The sequence below is a fragment of the Drosophila suzukii genome, chromosome X (assembly GCF_043229965.1).
Source record: "Drosophila suzukii chromosome X, CBGP_Dsuzu_IsoJpt1.0, whole genome shotgun sequence".
Lineage (NCBI taxonomy): Eukaryota > Metazoa > Arthropoda > Insecta > Diptera > Drosophilidae > Drosophila > Drosophila suzukii.
This window is the reverse complement of record NC_092084.1, coordinates 9,051,714-9,072,024: the sequence shown is the minus strand read 5'-3', so window position 1 is coordinate 9,072,024 and position 20,311 is coordinate 9,051,714. Positions and strand designations below refer to the sequence as shown.

Genomic DNA, 20,311 nt, shown 5'->3' with positions numbered 1-20,311 from the left:
TAGTCATCTTGAAATCCAGAGTTCCGGGCTAAAAAAGTTTGCCCATAACATATTTGATGTGGTATACCCATAGTCATATAAAAATAAACCACTATATTTAGGTGAAACCTTTCAGTTTATTAAACATAAGTACAAAAGTTAGTTTATAAAGTAAACGTATAAAAAAATTCATATAAAACATTAGGACATAGATGTTAATATGCCTGTATGTGGGTTAGTAAACTTAAGCGCCTAAAGTCATTCAATATGTACAGTGCTCTCTCTGGCATGAGGGATCAAAAGATCCGTGGATCCATGGATCCATGTCATCGGGTCAGATCAGAATAGATTGTGGAAGAGCAGGTCCGGCTGCGACAGAGTCTTCTTCAGGTTGCGCATGCTCAGGCGGCGGCGATCGGCGGTGCATCTGTAGACGACGGGATCGTTGGGATTGGGGATTGGAGTTGCAGGTACAGTGGGTTCAGGTTCAGGTTCGGATTCGGATTCGGGTTCAGGATTTCGTGTGGTTAGCAAAGCTTTCGAGACAACGGCACAGGGATGAGCACAGGGGTTTGGATGAGGCGTAAGCAGCTGGGATTCGGGTTGGGGAAACAGTAGCAGGCGGCCGGAAACCAATGCACCTTCACCAGGGATACCAGGGGCTCCTCCTCCTCTACGGGGCTCACTTACTCGAATATACGACCCTGGTACTCGATCATCAGTTTGACGCAGTCGGCCAGAGTTTCGCCCTCGCGGAGCAGCTGCTGGATGTCCTGCATGTGGACGCCCTGAGGCACCGTGTGGAAGATGGAGGGCGTCACCGATATGGACAGCGTTTCGGCGCTGATCTGCTGCAGCGGCACCTTGGTTAATCTGGAAAGGTTAATGAAAATGCCCATATTATTGATATATGAGTGTTGAAGATATTTTGTATTGGGAACTACATACATTTTTAACGCAGATAAAGTTGTATTGTATTATTTCAGTAATTTCAATGTTAGACTAAACCGTACTAAAAGACCCCAAACAAAAAATCCCATTCGCTGGAAACCCCCTAAGTGTCAGTTTACAATAAAAATGTCAAATGGATTTAAGTTTCTTCTCAAAAAATTAAAGATTTGTGTCATTATACAAGCCACAAAAAAACAATTTTATATAGTAAATATTTAGCACTTTCGATGAACGAATTACTAAAAGTAATGAATAATCAACAAAATATGGTTTATATTTAATGTATTTCAATGATCACTAGAAAGCCTGAGTCATTAAGAATATTCTGGAAAAGTACAAATATATAGTCTTATGACCCAAGCTTGATAGGGAAACTCCGTATTTATTTTTTTTGAAAACCCATCCAACACAATGCCCTGGATCTGAAGGGTTTTGTCCTCCCACTTACTTTACTTACAGCTATAATTGCTAACTATTAGGAACCACTCACCTGTTGAAGTGCCCGAAGATATAGTCCATGGTGTCGCGGTTGATCTCCGGCACCGAGCGTATCAGTCTTTTCAGAGTGTCCAGCTTGGCGGAAAGATCAGTTAGCACTGTGGGGGGAATACGGACATTACAGTTGAGAGCACTACAAGGAGGGCTTTCGAACTTACACCACTGATTGGGCGGTCCAATGAAGGTCTTGGCCTCGTTGACACTAACCAGCGGACTCTTGATTTCGCGCAGGAAGAGCTTCAGCACCCCGGTCAGCGTGTGTATATCCACGTCCGGCTGACGCAGTGCATCATAGTCATTCGCATCGATACTGAATCGCAGCGTTTGGATCTTATTGTAGTCGCCGCACTGCCGGTAGATGCCCTCGATGGGTTGCGTGGATCTGCGGTACTTCTGCTCGATGAGATCGCAGCAATCCACCACGATCCGGGGCACATTGCGGTGCTGGTCGTGCTTCAGAACCATCTCCAGTTCCGTATCGAAGCAGGGTTCGTCGAAGAAAATGCGCTGTTCCCGCAGGGTCTCCACACTGGGCCGGCTTTTGAACCAGTTGGACAGATTCATCCAGGCCACCAGGCGTGAGGGCCGTACATTGGGACTGCCTGCGGGATGGACCGGTGGATATCGCTTGCCGAATGCGCCTGATCCTGCGGAGCGCTGTTTTTCCTTGTCCCTGTCTCGTTCCTGGAGCAGTTCGCCCAACTGACGACTCATTTCGCCCACCTTCTGCTCCAACTCCTGGCTGTAGGTGGTCTGGACCAGCAGATCCTGCTCCAGTGTGTGCATCCGCTGCTTGAGGTCACGCCAGCGCTTGGAACAGGCGCTGCAGCACTCAATTCCGCTCTGGCGTTCCCTGCCCTTGGACCTGCCCACCGCCGGACTCCCAGCCGAACTGGAGTTTGAGGAGCAGACATCCAGGCTGGTATTTGACACCAGCACCGCTTTGTTGGTGGATTCATCCAGGAACAGGCGGGTTAGATCTTTGGTGCTGCTGCTCTTGAGCAGCGCCAGCTTGTTGGGTTTGGTCTTTAGCTCCCTTAGGAGGACAACCGCCTCGGGTCGCCCTGTATCCTGCTTGCCCGCATTGTCCAGGTTGCAATTGGAGCCACCATTGCCCTCCAGGCGGAACAGAGTGCCCGAGGTGACGCTGTGGCCGCGCATATAGGCGTGTGGGCCCTGCGACGATGACGTTGACGACGAGGTCGTGGAGCGGTCGCGAAAGCAATTCATTAGAGTCTTTCCGTGCTGGCGTCTCTCGTGAGCCACGAATCCCGCGGCGCCTATTACGATGTGTGCCGAGTCTGGAGTGCCAGGCGTTACTGGCCGCTGACTTGTCGTCGTCTGCATGATGCTGGGATCGCTTATCGGCTGGCCCCGTTCCCTGCACCCCTTTCACTTGGGCTTCTTCTCGATTGGCTGCTCTTGGGCTTTATCGTACTGGTACCCACCGAAGGGTGAGGCAGCTGACCAGTCGAGTGCCCGCTTCTCCTCTTCCCCTGGGGGCAAGTGACGTCAGTGGAAGAACTGTGCGGAAGAAATAATCGTGGGTATAATTAGTTTATGACTATTGGGTTTAAGTGAAGATAGCAATGACAGTGGGCACTGGTAAATGAAAAATACATTTTCGACAGTCAAAAAAGACTCCCTAGAATCATATAAGTTTTAAAATGTACTTTTGAGGATAGGAATAAAACAATATAGCAATATATTCATCTTTACTTAGTGCATACTGTGGTAAACACCCACCTCTTCCGCTTTTCAAGGGCCAATTTCCGTTGGGTCACACAGTGTTGTCCCTAGAAGTTGCAACAGCAACCGAAATTGCAACAGCAGCAGCAACACAAGTTGACCACAACTCACTTCTTGGGCTTCTTTCGATTATGATGGCTTTTCCTGGGCTAATCTTCCTTTATTTTGCGATTTGGATGACGCAGTATCAGTGGCCCGATTGCCGGTCGGTCATGGATAGTGGATAATTCGCAGGCAGCTCCGATTTCAACTGACTGGCTGGGGCGAGCGGTTGGAATTCTGTGGGCGCTTATCGCACTTCCAATTGTTCCACAGTCCCAGCCACTCCGACACTCCCGATAAGATAACCACGGGGGAACCAAACAAATGCCAAAGCACTCGCTACAAATATAAATATAACAAGCTGTCGGAGAATTGACGATAATGTGTGAAATGCACTGGAGGAGCTCCTATCCGCCCTAAGTACATCATTCTATATCCCACATTCATATCTTTCTGTTTACACTAGCAAGTGAATGACAATGGCTTCTGCGGGCTGCTCTTTTGCCCGCCGGCTTGGACTTTGGCAATTTGTGGGTAACTGGAGCAAATCAGGGCCTTGACCAGCCCATGGAGATACGATACAGCTAATCGGCAGTGATGGGAAGGGACTGAACTGCTTTTAAAATATATTAAGGAAGTACCATATTTTCAATATCCGGTAATAGAAAAATTACAATGTCAGTTATTGTTCTTTAAAATGTAATGAGTGGTTGGGAAGCTTATTTTTTAGTAAATTATTTTAAATATTTGCAAAACATTAAATAAATCTGTAAGACTGAGAGGTTTTTTGTGCCACATCATATTTTAAAATAAATGGGAGCTCCATAGATCCGAAAAGTTTGCAAAAACACAATACTAACAATAACTGTTATAAAAATCGTATGTATACGTTGTAAAGCGTTCAATTTAAACGGCAGAGTATAACTTAGCCATATAGTACAAGTACCTACTTCCCATCACTACACTTATCAGTCGCAGCACTTATCTTTGCTTAGTTTTAATGAGAATCACTTAGGTCCCTCCTCTCCGGCTTTAATTTTCTTTCTTTCGTGCGACTTCATGTGTCCCTTGAGTCCTGCATACTGGGCGAATCCCTTGCCGCAGGTCTTGCACACGTATTTTTTGTGCTCGGCATGGATCTCCTTGTGCCGATTCAGGTACTTGGCGCTGGTGAAGCGCTTGTGGCACACATCACACTCCTTGTCGCGCACGTTCAGGTGCCCCTTGATGTGATCCCGCAGGACGGTTCGCTCAAAGAAACCCTTGCCGCAGATGTGGCACTTGGCCACAGGGCGCTGCTCATGCCGCCGCTTGTGTCGCTTGAAGAAGGAGACGGTGCTGAAGCGGCCGCCGCAGATGTGACAGCAGTAGGGTCGTTCACCGGTATGCGAACGCCGATGGACTATGAGATCCGTGCTGGTGGCGAACCGCTTGCCGCACTCCTCGCAGCTCAAGTGGTAGTCTTGCGTGTGCCGGCGCAAATGAATGGTAAGATTGCCCACCTTGGTGAAGCCCTTTCCACATGTGGGACACACAAAGGGCAGGCTATCGTCGTGCTTGGCCCGATGAACCTTGTAGCCATCCACGCTGTTCACCAGCTCCTGACACAAGTCACACTGAAAGGGCGCCATGTGGTCCTCCAGGAACCGCAACTTCTCGTAGTAGCGGGAACGGGAGCGGAACACCTTGCCCTCCCGCTCGCTCCGCAGTCGGCGCACCTTCTCCTGGTGGTAAGTGCTTCTCAGGCGGCGAATGAAACGCTGCAGCTGCGAGGGATCCAGAGGAATCTGCAGTTCCGTGCGGCACAGCTCCAGCAGGCGATCCTTGGCCTCCTGGCGGACATTACCCATCCGGCAACCGATGTTTTGCATGTCCCAACTTTTGCTGCACTGGCGGTACAGCTCAATGAGCTTCAGGTTTTGGGCATGATTCAGGTGAGGCACAGCCAACACCTCAGCCCCGTTTCCCAGCATATTGGGATGCTTAAGTCGCCGTAGACTCTTCACCAGGAAATGAAGCCGTTCGTAATACCACTCGGGGCTGGCTGTTGCATCTGTAGTCCGTTCCAGACGCAGCCTTTCCTTGATATAAATATCCTTTAGCTGCTTGACGTGGGTGGCAATCTCCTGAGTCGACATTTTCAGTCCAAACTGGTCACTGAGGCCAGCGGCTATCTTTTCGCAGGCCATGCTGCGATGCCTGTAGTTCCGGTAGGTCAGCATGCCCAAGTCCCAGAGCTGCGGCTGCTGCTCCAGCTGATCGATGAAGGCCAGCATGATGGGGTGCTCAAGTAGCCAGAAGTGAGAAGTATCCGTAGCTGGAGTGGGCTGAAAAACGCAGATTAGCATTGGAATTGTTGGAATCCATAGCTAGCTCACGGTTTGCTCCTCTTTGCTGGACTTCAAGGATGCTATGCTCTGGCTATCGCTCTCTGGCCAGTCCAGCAGGGTGTCCTCCTCCTGGTCCACCGGAAATTCAGAGTCATTCCCCTCGGCAATTACTTTTGGCGGGGTTTCCTCCTTCAAAAACTCATCTTTGTCCTGCGTGGCCAAGGGATCCTCATCCTTGTGAATGATTACTGCCTCCTGATCTCGGCCAGCATTGCTACGCAGTTCCCGTGTCCCAGGTCTGAAGGGAAGGAGCTTTACGTCCTTTTTTTCTTCATTCTGGAACAACTCAGAGTGCTGCGACTCCAGGTGCAACTTGAAATCCTTGAATGTGCTCGTCCTGCTGTCCTGGCAATAGATGCACTGGAAGGCGAAGGAGGGCGTCTGCCTCTTCGTCACCCACACGATATCGCCGCAGCGCTGATATGGCGGCATTATCTTCTGGAGAGCGATTTGCAATTGAATTGTTTGTTTACAATTGCATTAGGAGCTGCCAACCCGCGTGAAATGCATCGAATGCTTAGGGAGGGATGATTAAATACCCTGTAGAATATTTTTATATGATAAGTCATCTAATTTTTTCGGTAAGATAGCTCAAATACACAAAATTAAAAAGTTTAAAAGCTAAAATCATTAACAATTATATTTCTGCAGATATCTTTTAGAAACCTATTGCAGCAGAATAATTAAACCAATGTACCCCTTGTTACCCCTTAAGCAACTGGCACAAAAACAGTGTTGAAAAGCACCAAACAGACGGGCCTCCAAAATTTGAAAAGTAGAGATGTGTGTTTAATAGCAATTATTACATAATTTCGGGACAGATAATAAAACTTTCAGCTTAACCACTAGACAATAGATAAATGCAAACTGATCGAGCCACTTCCGGATGTCCGGTATCCTCCATATCCAGATTTAGGGCATCATGCGCAGGGCGCCATCGATGCGGATAACCTCGCCGTTGAGCAGCGGATTCTCGAAGATCGCCTGCACCAGGTGGGCGTACTCACTGGGCTCGCCCAGGCGCTGCGGAAACGGGATGGACTTGGCCAGGAAGGTGCGCACCTTCTCTGGCAGGGCAGCCAGCATCGGGGTGTTGAACAAACCAGGCGCAATCGTGCAGATCCGGATGCCCTGGGTGCTCAGATCGCGGGCAATGGGCAGGGTCATGCCCACCACAGCCGCCTTGGAGGCGGAGTAGGCCGCCTGACCGATCTGGCCATCGAAGGCCGCCACCGAGGCGGTGTTCACGATCACGCCGCGCTGTCCATCCTGGTTCGGCTCGTTGGCGCCCATCAGACCGGCCGACAGACGGATCACATTGAAGGTGCCCACCGTATTGATGTTGATCACCCGCTGGAAGTCCTCCAGCCTGTGGGCCACATTCTTGTTGAAGTTGTACGTCTTCACCGCCGTGGCCGTGCCGGCACAGTTCACGGTCAGATCCAGACGACCGAACTTATCCTTGGCGATCTGCAGGGCGGCACTCACATCCTTCTCGGAGGTCACATCCACGGGCACGAAGACCACCTTGTCTCCGAGCTCCTTGGCCACCTCATTGCCCTTGGAGGATGGCAGATCGGCCAGGACCACGCTGGCTCCCTGCTTCGCCAAGCGCTCAGCGGTGGCGCGACCCAGTCCAGAGGCTCCTCCGGTCACCAAAGTTACTGCGTTCTAGGGGGATAGAGGGGGTTATTATCTGACAGTCTTTATGAGGATTTTGATAGGAGGTCTATCACTGCTAACACAATCATTAAAAAACCGTCCCAAAAGATTATTAAGCTTTAAAACCCAAGAACAAAGGCGTTGCAAGAATATGATAACTAGAATATCAAGAGAATTACATTTTTTTAGAAAATCAATATGTTTCTTAATTATTTTTTATGGTATTAAAGTAAAGTAAGTATAAAAAATTATTTGGGAAGTATGAATATTAATAAAAACCTATACCTTTTAAAGACATACTCATGTTTTCTTTGTTCAAAATATTATATAGGCTAATATTTTTTTCCATATATGTATGTATTCCCCACTATTTACAGTTAGCGGAACCCCAAAAAATCTCTCAACTAGGGATCTCTCAATCTCTGAAGCCGGTTTATCGCATTTTTAGCAAGCAGCTGATAGAAGAAATCTGGGGAATTATCAGTTCAGATTCCAGATAAGCCCCATTATGCTCTGTTGTTGTATAACTTGCGAGAAGTAATGCTAATTGCTCGGATCGGTGGGTACAAGGTGCATTGCACCGTCCGAAGATACGGTTATTTATGGGCTTCCATAGACACGAGTTCAGATCCCAATTGGACTTTGCACCCGGCCACCGGGTCGTCCCCGTTAATTCCCCAGTAATCGCTATATGGTCCTTATTTACAGCCCCCTTGCGTACCTTGATCATTCTGCCGGTTGTGTGTTGTGGGTGCGAAAGGCGGTGATTACCAAGTACTTGGGAAAGCTTTAAACAAAAACTAGTTAAACAATTCGAAACCGGTGCAGTGTGGCACTAACGTAGGAAAATACCAGCATTTAGTACTAGAAAAATATACCAATTAGGGGTATTCGTGTGTTTGTTATAAAATAAAAAGGGTATGCACATAGGAATTGGGGTTGTTTCTGGACTTAAAATAATTAACTAAGATTTCCAAGCTAATCTGATTATATTAGTTGTGCTGTTTTTACAGAAAATCCGTGTTGTTCTTTTTCTAAAAAAGTACGAGTAAAACATATCTTGTATCATAGTTTATTGTTCCTGGATATTATATTATATTTACAGTATCCACCCTAGACAATGTTAACAATAAAATGTAGTGATAAAAACATTATATGCGCCTTTCTTAATAAGATAGTTATTTCCAGAATGTTACTATTCCAGGAAATAAACGATTTAATGGACTATCGTGACACGAAAGTTATCGGTCCATCTCTAATCTAATTGGAAAAGGCAAAGCACAGCAAGCAATTCACAACAATAACAAACAATTAAATGCTTAAGAAAACAACATGTCGTCGAGTGGCAGAAACAAGCAAAGTGGCAAGTTAGCAAATCTGCGACTTCTGGGCGACGAGGAGCGGGACAAGCTGCTCGGCACTCCGCGGCTGCCAAATGGTGAGAAATTCAGAATGTTCCCTTCAACTGATAGTGTAGCCCATATAATTAACATTAACCATTCAATTAGTCGCTCCTGGCAGCAAGCAACCTGCTCAGGATCGCCTCAAGCGGCTGCAGACCAACTTGAAGCGGGTGCAGGACAAGAAGCCAACCAAGGAGAAGGAGAAGGAGACCAAGCGGACCACGCGCAGCTCCTCCACAAGCGCCCAGGTTCGTGCCCCGATTCCAGCACCCATCCGACGAGCAAGTGTCTCCGTGGCCCCTGTGGCCACAGTCACGCCGCCAAGACCCTTGGCGCAGCGTCTAAGGGTGCCAGAGACCAAGGGCTTGTCACCCAAGAATGCCTGGGAGAAGCCAAAGGCCCTGCTGGATGCCAGCAATCGCCTGACTGCTCCAAGTGGTGGGTACTCCATTTCCTAGTCAAATGTTCTTTTAAACCCCTACATATACCATCTGTTCCCCAGCCAACCAGCGTCTAACGCTGTTGAGAGCCTCCCTGCAGCAAAAGCAGCTGGCCCAGGAGCGCAACAACAATGATATTAGCAAGCCCAACGAAAAGGACTTGAAAAAACAAGTAGGAAACAGTGATTCCGCCAAGCAAAGCGCATTTAATGGCTCTGTGGCCAGCGAAGTGGAGCCCGAGCCCATGGAGTGGGAGGAGTCCATTGAAGTTGTGCCTCCAAAGCAGGAGGATGACATCCTGCTCATGCGTCAAGCCAGCGATGGCGAGGAGTTGCCCACCCGTCTGGTGGATCACATGTACTTTGTGCTGGACACCAACGTCCTGATGCACGACATCAAGTTCGTGGAGAGTCTCACCGAGGTGGTGCTGCCGGGCACTGTGGGAAGCATGCTGTACATTCCCTACATAATCATCAAGGAGCTGGACAAGCTGAAGGGGCAGCGCCCTTCAGAGGATCCAAAGCGGCTGATCGCCGTGCGAGCCATACGCTATTTGAACAAAAAATTCGATGAGACCTTGGAAATACAAGGTGCGCAGTAGAGTATTCCATGTATTTTACCCCATATTAACCTACATTACTTGTGTTCCAGCTCAATCCGCCGTGGAGGAGGCGGAGCACCTGATCGAAGTGGACTGCCCGGACGACAGCATCGTCAACTGCTGCCTGCAGCTGAGCGAACAGGTGCCGAACATGATGCTCCTCACCAACGATGCCAATCTACGCCTGAAGGCCAACGCCTCGGGCATCCAGGTCTCCTGTCGCTCCGATCTGATGGCCGCCCATGCCGCTGAGTTTGCCGCCCTGGGCGATTAGCTCGAATCCGTAATGGATTCAATACTATAGTATACAAAAGACTACAACTGCGATTGTGATATGGGATCCGAATGGATCCACCAGTCAAACCACTGCACCGCAACACACATGAAGTACAATCAATACACTCAAATCGCATCACATTTACTTTTACGAGTGCCACCGGCGATGTTCATTGAAGACTATAGTCTAGCTTATAAGATATTACTGCCTTTTGCTACCTGAAATAAAGTTTGTTTTTTTGAAGATATGTATTTGCCATTGAGATTAGCGATCCCCGGATCGAAGACCCCCGCTTGTTTGGATTTAATTAGCCGTACTCCGGAGTTGCCGCCTTTGATTGCGCCTTATCGCTGGGCAAACAAGATCGGCGGAAGAGGCGCCTCCGCATCCGCATCCGCTGGAGTTCACTTGGCCCGTGCCGCTGGGAAGATCGAATTCAAAGCGTGTGCAACGTTCACCCAGTGCGGTGGTTCTCCTCCCAACTTCCCCGGTGGAAAATTCTGCGGTTTACTCTCGATAGTGACAACTTTATTGCCGCGCGATAACTTAAGCTATACAAAGTGTACGTACTTGGGAGTGTTAAATAGGGTGGATCAATATTTATAGTTGTGAAAAACAAACAAACTTCCGATTTATTGGGACGGATAGTAATTTGTGGGTAATTCTCTCGAAGAAAACTTGATATTCATTAGGAAAACAAAAATACTCCATCTCTATTTACAAAGACAAATCCAGCATGTGAAATCTTTGGATGTTTTAACTATTTCATATTCCTCTATGTTCAGCAATTACAAAATAAGTTAGGAAGCGCTGTTCCAGGCAGTTAAAATACAATTTAAAATGTTTAAGCTAAAAAAGGTCACTCTTCAAGTTAGAAAATCCAGGGCTTTCGCGAAGGAACAGCTTAGAATTGACCAAAAATTAATATCCGCCACTTGAACATCTTATCTTAACCATTAAATCCACTTTAATCTTGAACTCTACATACTATAAGGTATATATCTTTGCTAATGTACAGTCTGGCGACAAAGATAAGAATACGGGGTAGGAAGTTGTTAGAAATGACTCGAAGACCAAGAGCTGGTACTATGCAGCCCCTTTTTCTAACTATCCACTCCTTGGGTTTGTTCGCTACTTGCTAATGTACAGTCGGGCGAAAAGGAAGAAGTCGAGACGGAGGAGGAGGATTCCTTTCAGACACACTGCAGCTTGAGGCTAGCCTCCCGGACCTGCCTCTTTGCCTGATGCATGGCCATTAGCTGGCACCAGCCCCAGGCCAGGGTCCTGTCCTACATCTTGGGCTCCATCAGAGAGCCTCCAGCGCCGCCGATGCACGGCAGATGCATCTGCATGCGCTCCAGCTGATCGGCCAGCATTCGCTGCTCGTTGGTCAGCCGCAGGATTTCCTGCTTCTCCTCGATGGTGTGACCCTTGCGCTTGGCCCGATACTGCAGCATTCGCTTGTAGCACTCGAGTATCTCCTGGTCGACCGTGTCCAATTTCCGCTTGATGGCTATTCGCTTGATCTCTTCGCTGGCAGCGGAACGAAGTCTCTTCAATTCCTCACTGTTGAACTGAGAAATGGAGCTTATTTCTGTAGTGACCCGCTTGATCTCCAGCAGAACCTCGTCCACGTCCTCGTGGGCCGCCAACTCATTGGCATCGATCAGTCCGTTCTCTATGAGCGTCTTCTTTAGCCGCTGTTCAATGCCCACGCCATGTTTCATCATGGCCAGTGATCGGAAGTTGCCGGAAGCAGCCGCTGCGGCTGCATTTGCCGAGGAGGAAGAGTGTGAGTGGGTGTTCTCGTTGCTGCTGCTCGTCGTGCTGTTGCTGTGCTCCCCCACCGCCGCCTGTTCGCTGGGCAGCGTCATCAGCGACTCCTCCATCAGGGCGGACACCAAGCGCTGGGTCAGCGGACCCGTGATGCTCTCCTCCACCATTCCTTCGGCCTTCTTGATCATCCCGCTGGCGCTGTTAGACTTCAGACGTGCTCCGCCCGGTTGCAGTGCCTTCATATCCTCCTGGGCCCAGGCCGTGGAGTAGTGGGGACCTAGCGTGGGCACTGGCGGCACCAGCGGACCCCGATACTGCTCTAAGAGATCGTCAATCAAGCGCAGATCCTCGTTGGTCAGCGGCATGCAGTAGGGCTCTACGGAGAGCCAGAACTTGTTGGGTGTGTCGTTCTTGGGCACCGCCACCTTGGGCAGCTGGGGCAACGGCTGGTGATGCGGCAGCACGGAACCAGAGGCGTTGGCCGCCACCAAGGTGGGCAGATAGTCCATGCTGTCATCGGTGTGGACGGCCAAGGGGCTGTTCTTGGCCTGGTGCTTCGAGGAGCCGCCGGAGACGCCCTGTTGCTTCAGGATGGTCATCGAGGAGTGCTTCTTGCGCACGCCTGTGGGCTCTTCGCGTTTCCGCTTGGATTGACTGGAGGAGGAAGCGCCTCCACCTCCACCGAGGGGACTGCCCAGACTCGTAGAGGAGTTGCTGCCTACGCCGAGTAGGCCGTTAAGCATGTTGGCCGGGCAAGGAGGCGATCCCGGGACGCGCTCTAGCTTTCGGCGATCCTGACGCTTCTCATCCTTGTCCAAGCTATCGTACTCCGACTTCAGGACACGCGTGCGCAGCGCCACATTGGAGAGCATCTGCTCCAGCTCCAGTTGCACTGCATCCAGATCCTCGGCGGCTAGATGATCATCCGCTGGACGCTGCAGCGCGTTGGCAATGGTGGGCAGCAGCTTGGGCACGTCCCGTGTGCGGATTATGGGTATAACGACGCCCCCGGGCGTGGCTAGCACCTCGGCCTCCGTGAAGGAGCTGGGCGGAGCGGATTTGCCGCCGCCCGTGCCATTTGTGGGCAGTTTTCCAGCGCCTCCGGAGGACGCCGATATGCCAAAGCCACTGGAACCGGGCGGACCGCCAAAGTGGGCCAGCTTGATGTTCTTCAGGTTTGCACTCATGGGACGCGGCTGCGACTGGATTGGTTTCTTGGTGATAGCGAAATTGACGATTTTGTTTTGTTTCTTTCTTCTTTTTTTTGTGGTAAAATCGCAACTTTGTTTGCGTGAATTAGAGGTGGACAAATAATTGCGAAATATCGATAACATTGTTCTAAAAAAGTTGATCTAAAATGCGAGGGTGTTGTCTTCGCTAACCTAGCGGAGACCCTCTCCTCACCGCGAAGCGCGCGCCTTTTGCAATACGTGGCCTTTTCTTTTTTTTTTTGCTAGGCGTTCAGTTCTTTGTAGGGTTGTGAAAATATATAGAAAATATCGTATCGATGATATATAATTTTTAAATTACTAACAATGGAGCTTTGGTTCTTCGCCGTTTCTATTCCTTTACCACTGTTCAAAAACCTTGTATCTTAACATTTCTGTTAAATGGAGAGGGAGAGCAAATTCGAAATCAGCTGGTGTGACCATCCGGCAACCGCTGCGAAATGTAGAAAATAAAAATACCCTGGTCCTATTTATTTTTATTCAAAGATATCGATATATCGGTATTTTGATACATTTTAAACATCCGCAGTTCTTTGTTTTGTTGTTGTTTGGCCCCGCATTTCGACCGTCGTCTGGATTTTAGTGATATGCGCGCTATTCGGTGATAAGCAGTGTACTTAACAAATCAACGTCTGTTGACAATAGTAATGGCCAGCGGGAGCAGCTCGCGATGTTAAAATAGAACCCCCAATACCAAAAAGGCGAACGGGACGAACTGCAAGTGCAAGCTGCAGTGTATGTATGTAATTTTATGTAATTGAAATGCAATTTCCCACCCCCAAGTCCCCATACGCTCCCCAAATCCCCCGCCAAAGTCATCCGATAATCTCGGACTGGGTGCCTCCAATTGCGCCTCGTTTGTCCAATTGCGATGAAGGCGAAAAATCACAAGACAAGACGAATTGACGGCTAGCTCGGCTGCGCTGGCGCTCTGCCGCCCCGCTGCCCCGCCCCCTTCGGTCACGACCGCCCCTGGCGGAAATCAACAAAAATCAAAAGCCAACATCAGCGGTTCAGTTCAGTCAGCAAATCCCAGCATTCGTTTCCACTTCGCTTTAGAAAGGGGTATAATCACTTCTGAAAGAGGTTTGCAAAATAATCGAAAACTACCACCTATCCCTAACCCAAATAACTTGACTTTGGCTTATTTATTTTGATTTTTAACAATACAAAAGTGTTATACTAGAGTGTTAGTACATTCCCTGAAAGTTTGGCATTTATAGAACTTGAGATCTCTGAATGAGAAGTGTTTAAGTGAATTATACCATCGACCTAACCCAAATAACTTGACTTTGGCTTATTTATTTTGAGTTTTAACAACACAAACGTGTTATTCTTGAGTTTAAGTTCATTCCCTAAAAGTTTCGCATTTATGGAATTTGAGATCTCTGAATGAGAAGTGTTTAGGTGAACTCAAGTGTAAACTTCCATCAACCTAACCCAAATAACTTGACATTCATTGCCTTGTTTGCTTGGAATTTTAATAATGCAAAAGTGTTATATTTCAGTTTATGTGTACTCTCTGAAAGTTTCCCGTCTATAAAGTAAATATATTTCATATTGCGTAGCTATACCCGCTTCTCATCTCTGAAAAAAAAGTGATCAAGTAAAAAGTTTTCCTATGTATACCTTTGTTTGTTTTTTCTTTCTTTGTTTCCGTTGTTTTAATTTTTCACTGCCACTAATATTGTAGTGCGAAAATTATTTAAGTTCTATACTATATCCAATAGCTGTGATAGGAGGGAAGCACACAACCTGTTTGCTATTCAAGATAATCCCATCGAGATTGCTGCAGATTGCAGCCTATAATTGTTATAAGATTGTGTTCTAAAGCACCAATTAGAGGGCGAGAGGGTATTTCCAGATTCGTTTTCCCCAAAACAAACCTCCATTCTTGTTTTATTGATCAAATATTTGCGTCTACGTGTGCCGTCGATGTGTTCCGGCGATGTCACAGCGATTATGGGGCTTTGTGTGTCAGCTGTTGGTGCTGTTGTTCCAGGCGGCACTAGCACATGTTTTATAAGACCAGTCCCCGTCCAGCCGTTTCGTTATCAGCGCTAATTAAACTACAGAAGAGAAATCTGTGAACGGCGATAAGGTGATAAGGCCTGAACTCTGAGATGGGCGGGATAGCTTCAGATTTGCCGGCTATGTCGATCGATCAGAGACAAACACCTCTAATCCATTACGATTGCCATTGTTCGCTATGGTATATGCTCTAATCAATCAGCGGCCGATCTATATTTAGGCTCTACTGTTGACGTTAATTGACCGCCAGTCTGTCCCACCCCCTTCCACCACCCCCTCCACTGACCCTCCCATCAATTATCGCCCAGGTACTGGCCACTCTTCTGGGTTCCAGAGGTGGAAATAACAATAAACTATGGAAATGGCTATGCAGTGGAAAAAATTATTAGAACATCAGTTGGGAATTATCAAATTCCAAACAATATTTATCGTATTTTATTATTTATCAGATCAGAATGATATCAGTAATACAAGTCAATCAATAAATGATTAAGTACTTGTTTGCTATAACACTTATAAGTTTGCGTTTCAGACACCTTAATCTTGAAAAAATATTTGAATATTTCTGTTTAGGTTATTAGAAAAGACTATTAAAGAAAACAGTTTCAAAGGGTTTTTAAGTAAATCCTCGTATAATAATTATAATATATAATACCAAAATGGTAACCTAACGTAACGACCCGAAAATACATTTATCTTTAAATGGTTATTTATAGTATGCACTTCTTTAAATATTGGCATGTTGATAATGAGATTTAGATAGCAAACAATTTTAGCCCACTATCTTTATCAAGGTTGTCAGGAAAGTATTTAATCAAAACGAAAAACCTTCAATAGTCTTGTCTTTTATAATTATGTTCACTTTAAAAACTCTTAAGTTATCACGTGGAATTTTAAAAAATAAGTTAATATATATTTTTATTTTTTATTAAAGAAATGGAAGATATTTTTACCTGTGTAGGGGATGGGTTGGGCGGAAGTTACGTCCAGAAACCGAGGAAGGGCGGCGGTAAAATAGGAGGCACGAATAGCAACAAATGCCACAGCAACAGTTGGCGACGCAAATATTTGTGCAATTGATTAAAACATTCTCCCAACTCGATCTCTATCTGCATCGTATAAGGCGCTGTTTGAACGGGCGACAAAAATTTTCCAATTTGCTTAACTCGTTATGCGGGCCCCGTTAATGATACACATATATATTCTGTAAAGAGTCGGGTGCCACAGACCCCAATAATTGTTGTATTACGGCTTAATCGTATATGTATTCTCCCTTTTTTGGGGCCTGGTGCTTATCAGTTATGAAAAACACACCCACCAGCGTTCAATTTACGATCGCTGGAAGTCGTATATCATGCTTAAGTTAATACGCCCGATTAGCTTATGCATTGATTTGAGCCATTATCCATTAGTCCGCTTGCTCGTCCGTTAAATTACCAACGCAAGTGGGAGAAAGCCGAGCGATCGGTTCTGAATTCATGGATACTTGATATTATACCCAGTTCGTTACTCATTCGCCACAGAAAGAGTTATATTTGGGCTGTGAATCACTCTTAAAAACTTCTTTGCTTATCTTGAGTTCTACGTCCTATGCCTTCATCTTACTCGTTGCACGTTCTCTTATAATTAAACATTTATGTACACACAATTGATAATACGATTTCAGGGAACAAAAGTCATAAAGGGCTTGCTAAAAAGTAATTAATAATACAATTGTGCATTTACTAAATTGAAAGATATACACATTGGAATCCCATTTATTATTCCTAAAATGCAGTAAAAATGTATTGAAATGAACAAGAAAATAACGATATTATTCAGTAAGAATGTTTCTATTTTCAAGACCAATATCAACAAACAAAGTCTAGTTTTAAGTAATAACAACATGATATCCGGAAATGCCCCCAACAATTCTTTCATATTTATCGTTTCAGACGCGCTTCAGTGCAGCGCCGATCAACGGAACGGAACGGATCCGATCTGGACTGGACTGGACAGAGCTAGCCCTAGAATAGCCAGGCTAACACATCGGCAGCCATGAAGTTCGCCGAGCACCTGTCGGCGCACATAACGCCTGAGTGGCGCAAACAATACATCAACTATGAGGTGAGTCTGGGCCAAAAATCAAAAAATAAAAGAAAAGAAAACTAAAAAACCCATTCGTTTGTGTTTGACAGGAAATGAAGGCCATGCTGTACTTGGCCGTGGAGGAGGCGCCATCGGTGGAGAGTGTCGAGGACGATGTGCTGAAGCGGCATTTTGCCAACTTCGATGAGAACTTCTTTCACTACTGTGACAAGGAGCTGAAGAAGATCAATACATTCTACTCGGAGAAACTGGCGGAGGCCACGCGAAAGTTCGCCACGCTAAATGCCGAGCTGAAGACCTCCATTGAGGAGTCGGAGCGGAGTGCCAAAAAGTCCAAGGGACAGAAACGACATGCGGCTCTGCCGGATCGCAAGGCACGCGAACTAAAGTTGGCATTCAGCGAGTTCTACCTGAGTCTGATCCTCCTGCAGAATTACCAGAATCTGAATCACACCGGCTTTCGTAAAATACTCAAGAAGCACGATAAAGTAAGTCTGATTTACGGCCACTGCAGCGGCATCCCCACTGAACCTTGACCTAGTCAAGATCTTGGGGGATTACTTCTTTTTCTGCAACGTAGAACAAGTGTAGAAAAATTGTTTCGTCTGGGGAGTAAATAATACAAGTTTATGGCAGGGTTCTCGGGAAAAAGTTGCTTAAAAATAGTCAGCGTTATCGCTAGCAATTCGGGTTGCACACGCCTGAACTTTTCAGTAACCATCATAAAATATGGGTGAATCATTCATTCTACTAAGATAAGAAAATTAGGTCGGATATGTTTTATGATCTATGTTTTGGCGCTCACTATGAAATCACTTCGTGGGCTTCATTTAATCTTATAAAATATAATTTTTAACTAAGAAACTATTAAACCATGTTCATACATATTTAAATATCCCTATTAATTATTAAAATTATTACTTTCCCATCCTTTCGCCACAGCTTTTGCGAGTGGATAGCGGTGCCAAGTGGAGACAGGAATATGTGGAGGCTTCGCACTTCTTCACCAACAAGGACATCGACAACATCATCAATGAGACGGAGACGACGGTAACCGGCGAGCTGGAGGGCGGTGATCGTCAGCGGGCCATGAAGCGGCTCCGAGTGCCGCCGCTGGGCGAACAGCAGAGTCCGTGGACAACCTTCAAGGTGGGCCTCTTCTCCGGCAGTTTCATAGTGCTGGGCATTGTGGTGGTGCTGTCGGCCATCTTCCACGAGATCAGCGGCGAGAACCTGAAGGTCACATTCCGCCTGTACCGCGGACCCCTGCTCATCATCGAGTTCATCTTCCTCATCGGCGTCAATATCTACGGCTGGCGGTCGTCTGGTGTGAATCATGTCCTGATCTTCGAGCTCGATCCGCGAAATCATCTATCCGAGCAGCATCTCATGGAGCTGGCGGCGATTTTCGGGGTCGTTTGGACGCTCAGCATGTTGAGTTTCCTGTACAGCGCCAGTTTGGCCATACCGGCGTTCATCAATCCGCTGACGCTCACGCTGATTATGGTGCTGTTTTTGGCCAATCCATTTCATGTGCTCCATCACGACGCTCGGTTTTGGCTGTGGCGAATCACGGGTCGTTGCCTGTCCGCGCCGTTCTTCCACGTGGGCTTCGCCGATTTCTGGCTGGGCGATCAGCTTAATTCGCTGGCCACAGCAATCCTGGACTTCGAGTATCTCATTTGTTTCTATTTCACGAATGGCAACTGGACGGAGGCGAGGGATGCCTCTATATGCATGGAGAAGGACTTTATCATCCGGCCGATTGTCAATTGCCTGCCCGCTTGGTTCCGATTTGCACAATGCTTGCGGCGATATCGGGACTCGCGGGAGGCCTTTCCTCACTTGGTCAACGCTGGCAAATACTCCACCACCTTCCTGGTAGTGATCTTCGCCACCCTCAAGAGCTTTCACAGTCGTGAGTGTTCTAGCTTGCTTTTAAATATATGTTTTTCAATGGTTCTATTCTTTTATTTTAGCCAACTATGCCAGCACATTTGACAATCCCTACACCTGGCTGTGGATCATCGCCTCGATTGTGTCCTCCTGCTATGCCTACACCTGGGATATCAAGATGGATTGGGGTCTGTTCGACAAGAATGCCGGCGAGAATACTTTCCTGCGCGAGGAAGTTGTCTACTCATCGACGGTAAGTGGACAACATTTTTTTGTTATTTAAATTAGGGCTGCCTAAAGATTCCGTAATGTAATCCTTGAATTTTCACAACTTTTCAGGGTTTCTACTACTTTGCCATTGTTGAGGATCTGGCGCTACGCTTTATTTGGGTGCTGTCTTTCTACCTCACCGAGATGAAAATAGTGAGCAGCGACATAATGACCTCCATCACAGGCATCCTGGAGGTTTTCCGGTGAGTTAGGATACCAGAATAAAAGTATTTCCCAGTTAATAACATAATATTCTCCCTTTTAGCCGCTTTGTTTGGAACTTTTTCCGGTTGGAGAACGAGCATCTTAACAATTGCGGCAAGTTCCGAGCCGTGCGAGACATCTCGATAGCCCCGCTGGACTCCTCCGACCAGGCGCTCATCCTGCGCATGATGGACGAGGCCGACGGGGTGATCAATCGCTACACGAAGACGAACCGACCCAAGCCTAAGAAGGTCAAGGATCCGGAGAAGCGGAGCCTGCTGCAGACGCGCGGATCCCTGCCCGATCTCAGGATCGATATGGACAGTAAAAAATTGTAGGCAGCGATGGCCGCCCACCGAATTGTGCTTCCTAACGAAAGATTTTGCGGAACGTGTTATACGACAGTTTATCGATAATTCAATTTACACTATTTTTTTATTAATTTTTTTTTGCGTTGTTTAGCTAATTTGTATATTTAGTGACTAAGTACTTAAAGTTGAGGAGAGACAATGTCCAGCAATAATTAGTGCATAAGAACTCTAACTAATTTAGCATTCCATTTATGCGGTTAACTAACGAAAAAGACCAAACCTATACTTGTATCTATAACCTATGCCCCGTAACCTTTAGCCCCTAAGCCACATTTCCACGTTTCCAAATCCAATTCGATATCCATACCTTCCACAAAAAATTGGAGTAGCGAACGGCAGTATTAGTACTTAGAAAAGGCGAACAAAATAACAGAAATCAAAGCAAAAAAAAAAGAAAAAACAACCTGCACTACCTGCAGCCACCACATTCCTTTATCTTTCAGTGTATGTTCAT

At 46.9% G+C, this 20,311-nt stretch overlaps 6 protein-coding genes and 1 pseudogene across 7 annotated transcripts; 2 read left to right on the top strand and 5 right to left on the bottom strand.

Moving 5' to 3' along the window:
• Window positions 1–96: 96 nt before the first annotated feature.
• Window positions 97–665, bottom strand: LOC136117376 (uncharacterized; annotated as a pseudogene).
• Window positions 311–2,906, bottom strand: LOC108016938 (Rho GTPase activating protein at 16F). Its single transcript, XM_065867792.2, has 3 exons — window positions 1,587–2,906; window positions 1,421–1,526; window positions 311–852 (listed from the first exon to the last, which is right to left on the bottom strand). The coding sequence occupies exons 1-3, from the start codon at window positions 2,773–2,775 to the stop codon at window positions 666–668; spliced, it is 1,482 nt and encodes a 493-aa protein (XP_065723864.2). The 5' UTR covers window positions 2,776–2,906; the 3' UTR covers window positions 311–665.
• Window positions 2,907–4,043: 1,137 nt separating this feature from the next.
• On the bottom strand, window positions 4,044–6,109 carry LOC108016555 (zinc finger protein ZFP2). Its single transcript, XM_017083229.4, has 2 exons — window positions 5,598–6,109; window positions 4,044–5,546 (listed from the first exon to the last, which is right to left on the bottom strand). The coding sequence occupies exons 1-2, from the start codon at window positions 6,039–6,041 to the stop codon at window positions 4,227–4,229; spliced, it is 1,764 nt and encodes a 587-aa protein (XP_016938718.2). The 5' UTR covers window positions 6,042–6,109; the 3' UTR covers window positions 4,044–4,226.
• Window positions 6,110–6,376: 267 nt separating this feature from the next.
• Window positions 6,377–8,151, bottom strand: scu (hydroxysteroid 17-beta dehydrogenase 10). The gene is made up of 2 exons (XM_017083578.4): window positions 7,993–8,151; window positions 6,377–7,280 (listed from the first exon to the last, which is right to left on the bottom strand). Exons 1-2 carry the CDS (start codon window positions 7,999–8,001, stop codon window positions 6,522–6,524), a joined length of 768 nt encoding a protein of 255 aa, XP_016939067.1. The 5' UTR covers window positions 8,002–8,151; the 3' UTR covers window positions 6,377–6,521.
• Window positions 8,152–8,528: 377 nt separating this feature from the next.
• Swt1 (Swt1 RNA endoribonuclease) lies at window positions 8,529–10,235 on the top strand. Its single transcript, XM_017083576.4, has 4 exons — window positions 8,529–8,709; window positions 8,780–9,112; window positions 9,177–9,704; window positions 9,766–10,235. The coding sequence occupies exons 1-4, from the start codon at window positions 8,604–8,606 to the stop codon at window positions 9,987–9,989; spliced, it is 1,191 nt and encodes a 396-aa protein (XP_016939065.2). The 5' UTR covers window positions 8,529–8,603; the 3' UTR covers window positions 9,990–10,235.
• A 263-nt stretch (window positions 10,236–10,498) lies between these two features.
• On the bottom strand, window positions 10,499–13,082 carry Ada3 (transcriptional adaptor 3). Its single transcript, XM_017083577.4, has one exon. The coding sequence runs from the start codon at window positions 12,953–12,955 to the stop codon at window positions 11,282–11,284; it is 1,674 nt and encodes a 557-aa protein (XP_016939066.2). The 5' UTR covers window positions 12,956–13,082; the 3' UTR covers window positions 10,499–11,281.
• A 464-nt stretch (window positions 13,083–13,546) lies between these two features.
• On the top strand, window positions 13,547–20,260 carry LOC108016799 (solute carrier family 53 member 1). Of its 2 annotated transcripts, none has more exons than XM_017083575.4 (7): window positions 13,547–13,732; window positions 16,963–17,134; window positions 17,206–17,604; window positions 18,059–19,034; window positions 19,096–19,265; window positions 19,352–19,485; window positions 19,548–20,260. In XM_017083575.4, the coding sequence occupies exons 2-7, from the start codon at window positions 17,066–17,068 to the stop codon at window positions 19,822–19,824; spliced, it is 2,025 nt and encodes a 674-aa protein (XP_016939064.1). In that variant the 5' UTR covers window positions 13,547–13,732; window positions 16,963–17,065; the 3' UTR covers window positions 19,825–20,260. The 2 variants fall into 2 exon arrangements, with proteins under 2 accessions (XP_016939064.1, XP_016939062.1); XM_017083573.4 differs by having other exon boundaries at window positions 13,547–13,736.
• The last annotated feature ends 51 nt before the right edge of the window (window positions 20,261–20,311 follow it).